The sequence below is a fragment of the Caretta caretta genome, chromosome 28 (genome assembly GCF_965140235.1).
Source record: "Caretta caretta isolate rCarCar2 chromosome 28, rCarCar1.hap1, whole genome shotgun sequence".
Taxonomy (NCBI): Eukaryota; Metazoa; Chordata; order Testudines; family Cheloniidae; genus Caretta; species Caretta caretta.
In genome coordinates, this window is record NC_134233.1 from 13288922 (window position 1) to 13295136 (window position 6215).

At 47.9% G+C, this 6215-nt stretch overlaps 1 protein-coding gene across 1 annotated transcript; it reads right to left on the reverse strand.

Annotated features, from left to right (window-relative positions):
* Positions 1-3728: 3728 nt before the first annotated feature.
* Positions 3729-5902, reverse strand: LOC142070315 (uncharacterized). The gene has a single exon (XM_075123881.1). The coding sequence runs from the start codon at positions 5896-5898 to the stop codon at positions 4909-4911; it is 990 nt and encodes a 329-aa protein (XP_074979982.1). The 5' UTR covers positions 5899-5902; the 3' UTR covers positions 3729-4908.
* Positions 5903-6215: the final 313 nt, after the last annotated feature.

Consider the following 6215-nt stretch of genomic DNA (forward strand, 5'->3'; position numbering starts at 1 on the left):
TGTGCGACATGCGACAAACTGTGTGTGCGAAGTTGTGTGTATGCGATGTACGTGCAACATGCTGTGTGTCTTTGAGTGTGTGTGAGACGTGTTGTGAGATGTGTTGTGGGTCATGTTGAGTGTGAGACGTGTTATGGGTCGTGTTGAGTGTGTGAGTGTGTGAGTGTGACGTGTTGTGGGTTGTGTTGTGTTGAGTGTGTTTTTGTGACATGTTGTGTGTCGTGTTGTGTTGAGTGTGACATGTTGTGGGTCGTGTTGTGTTGAGTGTGTGTGTGTGACATGTTGTGGGTCGTGTGTGTGATGTTTTGTGTGTGATGCTTTCTGTGTCGTGTTGTGTGTGTGTTTGCATCGTGTGTATTTTTGTGTGTCGTTTTGTGTCATCGTGTGTGTGTGACGTGTGTGCGTCCACGCCTTCGACGTATTGTGCGTGTCCGTGTGGGAAGTGCGAAGTGGGATGGGTCAACTTGCCGCCCCCTTCCCCAACACTTTAGCCCCCTGTCGTAAACATGACCCTACCCCCACCCCAGGGTGCTACTGACACTGAAACGACCTAAAAGACCCCCGACTGATCACTATTGGCTGCACCCCATTGCCACCCGTACTTCTATGCTGCTGCTGGCCAAACCCTCCCCCCAAAATCTAAACCCCACCCCCTACCCGGAACCCAACTGGAACCCTGACCCCATAACCTGCCCCCCAACTCGAAACCCCTGAACCAAAACTGTAGCCCAACCCTCACCCCAACCCGAACCTCCAGCTCTGAACCCAGCCCCCCGAAGCCTGACACCGCTTTAAGCCAGAGCCCACTTCCCCATTCCCACCCTGGGCAACAACAGTGCAAACCACACCCTCCTGCCCCCCGCCCAGGGATCCTGCTTCTTACCACCCCTTCTTTGGAAATGAACCTTTTCTTCACTTGCATCCCACACACCTTCATTCTCCTTTGAGGGCTTATTTAGTGACAGGGGTCTACACAAGGCAGCTCTTTGCTATTACAGCATAACAGGACACAGAGAAGTGAAAACAGTGCAAACAACATTCCACGAGTTTTCAGGAGGTTTAAACACCCAATACATTTGAACATTTAACAGTCGCTTTGATCTTTACTAACACACACATCCATGGTTGGTAGGCTCTGTTTGCTGCGGTGGATCCACTGGGGGTTGATGTCATAGGGGTTGAGTGAAAACCCACTAAATTGACAGCAGAGCGCTCTCCAGTCGCCGTTGGGACTGCGCCAGGAACGGCAGGAAAAAGGTAAATTGACCGAAGAGCGTCTCCCATCGACCCAGCCCAGTGTAGACAGAGCAGTAAGTCGACCGAAGCGACGTGAAATCCAGCTCTGTTATTCACGCAGCGGGAGCAGCCTAACTTAGACGACTTCCTGCGGTAGGATAGTCATAAATAGAAAGGGAAGGCTAACCACCTTTAAATCCCTCCTGGCCAGAGGAACTGGGATTGTTTACTCTACAAAAGAGAAGAATGAGGGGGGATGTCATAGCTGCTTTGAACTAAATGAAGGTGGATCCAAAGAGGACGGATCTAGACTATTCTCAGTGACAGCAGATGACAGGACAAGGAGTAATGGTCAAGTTGCAGTGGGGGAGATTTAGCTTGGATATTAGGAGAAACTTTTTCACTAGGAGGGTGGTGAAACACTGGAATGGGTTACCTTGGGAGGTGGTGGAATCTGCTTCCTTAGAAGTTTTTAAGATCAGGCTTGACAAAGCCCTGGCTGGGATGATTTAGTTGGGGATTGGTCCTCCTCTGGGCAGGGGGTTGGACTAGATACCTCCTGAGGTCCCTTCCAACCCCGATATCCTAGGATTCTATGATCATTTGGCCAACAACATGCAGCAAAGCACCCAACTCAGTTGCATGAATGCTCTATAAACCACTCCTCAATTATACAGAGACACCAGCATATCTCCCCAGCTCTCAGCCTTGCACCTCAGAAATGTACCATCTTACACGGCTCACGGCCTTCTCTTGAAAAGTGTAAGCTCATTAATTAGTTCGCCACTTCATCAAAAATAAAGGGGACATGCACCAGCCTTTGTCATGTGAGCAACTTTCCCAAGCACTTTGGACAAACTCAGGAGTAAGTATAAAATAGTAAAATAACTTTATTAACTCCAGAAAGTTAGATTTTAACTTAGTATAAGTATTGGTCACAGAGGTCAAAAGTGTTTACATAACAAATGAAAACAGACTCCCAGTCTAAACTCTAATTTGAATATACTAAGCAAGAATTGGATCAAACAGCTTTTCTCACTCACTGGTTGCTCCAGGCAATGTTGAGATCTTAATACACAGACTGAATTCCCTCTCAGCCTGGGACCAATCTCCGCAGTTCAAATTCTGAGTCTTCCAGACAATCTTCCAGGTGTTGAGATTGGGGAAGAGACAGGCCACGTGGGGGTGTCTTTGACTCTCATACATATTTTTTCTCCAGCTGCTAGGTAGATTCTTGCCGTGATGCTGGGGTTAGTTAGCCCCCAATATGGAGCAGCAGTTTGCCTCCTGCACCTTGTGGTAGGCATGTCACAGCTCCTTCACTTTCACCCCGCACGGCAGTGTGTCCCTGTCATGGCCCCTTTCTATCATGCATCACGAAATCTGCGTGCGCACCTCGGGAGTTACACCGCAGAAAGCTGCTTTCCTGTGCAGAAACTTGCCCGTGTAGACAAGGCCGCAGAGGGCTTCCATAAGAACGCACGACAGGTCATAGACTGGGTCAGACCAATGGTCCGTCAAGCCCAGTGTGCTACCTGAGAGCGACCAGTGCCGGATGCATTGGAGGGAAAGAACAGAACAGGCTTGTTGACCTGCAAGGTGAGGGTCTTTCACCTTTATATTTAACTTCATTGTTGTCAATTCCTACTTATCCTATATCTAACTACCCCTCCTCTGAGGTCTCTGGGCAAATCAGGTGTGAACCACTCCTTTGACACAGACGTGTCCCAATCCAGCTGAACTGAGGCAGAATTTGGGCCAATGTCAGTTTGGAAAAGGCCTGCTTCACCCAGCAGGTTTCTCAAAGTATCCGCTGCTGTGAACCGCATGTCGTCTGGATGTGCGAACTCCAAAGATAGCAAACATGAAAAAAAAAAACGCAAAGCCAGTTCTGAGGTTTCCAGAGCCAGGCTTGAGGGTTAAAGAGCTGTGCTCAAAAGGACAAGGGTCTCAGCAGCTATAAAAAGAACTAGTTGCAAAAACAAAACAAAAATTACATGGAAAAAAAACAACCAAACAACAACCACCCAGAAAAGCTCCTATCACTCGCCCATCACCATTGTAGATCTTGACATCTCCTGCCTAATGTGACATCTTTGCTTTGTGAACAAGAGCCCTGGGGAACTCTCTGGCTCACCTGTGTGGGTGGAAGGGGTCTCACACTACGTGGGAAGGCTGCATCACGAGAAAAACCACCTGTGCTCTACTTTCACACTTTCTAATCTTTCAGAGTAGCAGGCGGCGGAAAAGTGAGACACATGCATTAGACTCAAGAGCAAAACTAAGAGACCAAACCACAGACTCTGGACTCAGCATTCATGTATCCTGCAGTCTGAACTTGGAATCTGTTACATTCCCTCATTGGCTACCATCATTTAAGTTCTTGTCAAATCTTTGACCTTAGTTGTAGCAATTTTACACGGCTCTGGCATAGAATTCTTCACCAACCACACAACATACCAGTAGCGATACTGAGGTAGAACTCCCCCAAATATGCCCTTTTGTTTCTTTAATCTGGTGGCACAGATTTAAATAAGGGACTAAATTCAGGTGCGGCTTAGAATCCCTCTAAGACACCAAATGTCAGGTATCTACTCAAAATGGGTGTCTTTCTGCAGCTCTATCACATTCCTCATGGATGTCATTTCCTACACATTTACAGCATCTCCCAGGAGTGAGCTGAACAGAAATGTCACTTCCATTTTTCCCATCTCTACCTAGGAAGGGATTGCATTTCCCAAATAAGAGGCAACATGCACCTGATTAGGAAGGGAAGATCTTCAGGAGCAACCTCCTGCAGGGCATGGGCCACAACTGCTTTGGGAGGCAAATGAATGGGTCTTTTGCTTAGTTCCAAATCCTTTACTAGAGAATCCTCTTCCCAGCCCCTTCGGGAAATATTGACCTTACCAATTGAAGAACAGGGGGATAGAGATGGTGATGGAGAATCCCTCTGATTTACCCTATGTTCTTCTGTTGTTACAGAGGGGAAAAGACATTTTTCCCTATCCCTTCCCTATTCCTGCTCTTTGTTATACTTCAATATATTTTAAGGGAGGAAAACGGGAGTAAAAATATCTGCCTTCAGGAAAACCTGAAGCAACAGCGCTCTGATGAACTCTGACAACTGGGAATGAAACAATATGATCCTGGTGGGGGAACTTGATGACTAACAATGGTTTTTAAATGGGGGAACAGTATAACTGTGATGCTCAGGCTTTGTTTAGACTAGGACATGTGATGGAGTTTAGGTCAGGTCAAGGGGGGGAAAGCTAATGCCAACCACTGCACCTCGGCTGCATCTGCACGACAACTGTAATTGTCTTTTAACACCAAGATCACTAACTTGAGCAGCCAACGCCATGTACAGTCCTAGTGGATGTAAGGCACGGGTAGTTTTTGCCTCAGTGTAGCTTGTTGGGAACAAACCTCTCTCCCCCACCTGGAGCTGATGAACATTCCTGGCTGGAGGGACACACGCTCCTTTGACCCAAAAGGAAAGGAGTTGATAGAAAACATCACAGGACTGACCCCAAAGAAGAGTGAGCTGCAAAAGGCAGGAGCAGGCAACTCATCTGGGGGAGCTGAGTAACCACGGTGAAGATGGGGCACAGATCACTAAGTGGGAATTAGCAAATGTGATTTAAAAGAAAAAAATACCTTTGGCCAGCCCTAGTTAAGGCATTTGTTACAGATGACTCCTATGTGGATTTTCTGATGTCTAATAAGGGTTGAGCGCTGATTGAAGCTTCTCCCACACTCAGAGCATCCATAAGGCTTCTCACCTGTGTGGATTCTTCTATGTGTGGTCAGTACAGAGCTCCGATTAAAGCTTTTCCCGCACTCAGAGCACATGTAGGGGGTCTCTCCTGTGTGCGTTCTCTGATGTGTGATTAGGGTTGAGCGCTGATTGAAGCTTTTCCCGCACTCAGAGCATGTGTAGGGCCTCTCCCCTGTGTGGATTTGCTGATGTGAGAGGAGGGATGAACTGTCAATGAAGTGCTTCCCACACTCAGGGCATCCATAAGGTTTCTCACCCGTGTGGATTTTCCGATGTGTAATTAGGTGTGAGCTCTGCTTGAAGTGTTTCCCACACTCAGGGCATCCATAAGGTTTCTCACCCGTGTGGATTTTCCGATGTGTAATAAGGTGTGAGCTCTGCTTGAAGTGTTTCCCACACTCAGGGCATCCGTAAGGTTTCTCACCCGTGTGGATTTTCCGATGTGTAATAAGGTATGAGCTCTGCTTGAAGTGTTTCCCACACTCAGGGCATCCATAAGGTTTCTCACCTGTGTGGATTCTCTTATGTGCAATGAGATGCGAGCTCCGCTTGAAGCATTTCCCACACACACAGCATGCGTAAGGTTTCTCACCCGTGTGGATTCTCTGATGTGTGAGAAGGTCCGAGCTCCCTTTGAAGCTTTTCCCACACTCGAGGCATGTGTAGCGTGTTCCTTCCAAGTTCATTCTCTCACGTGTAATAAGGTCTGACTGGCTACCGAAGTTTTCCTCTGGCCTCTGCTGACTCTCACAGGCTTTTGTTTTTTCTGGGCGTGCACAGCTCCCAGAATCATTCCCTTTGGACCTTCCTGACAACATCCCATGGGCTTCTACTCGCTCAGCATCTTCCTGCTGGGGTTCCTCCTCATTTTCACTCACCATGCCAAAACCTGACGGGAGACCGAGAGAATCCAGACGTAAGTCTCTGCCTGCGCCAGAGAGAAAGGAAATCTCAGAGAGAAGAACGGAAAAAGGGATGAAGGAACGAAAACGTGTACAGGACAGATCAAACCTATCAGGAGCTGATTTTCCCTTCAACCTTCCCCAGAGGAGAGAAAGGAAGGGATCAGTTCTGGGTCCGTATCTCAGAAGAAATCTCAGGGGACAGCGAGATTGGGGAGGGACCTGCTGCCAGTTGTCAGTCAGGATAGGTGGGAAGCCATGAGTGACCTCTGCCTAACGATTCCACATCTGCAGGG

Bases quoted from the DNA above. Each gene is read 5' to 3' on its own strand.
- LOC142070315 (XM_075123881.1), bottom strand. From the start codon at position 5,898: ATGGTGAGTGAAAATGAGGAGGAACCCCAGCAGGAAGATGCTGAGCGA.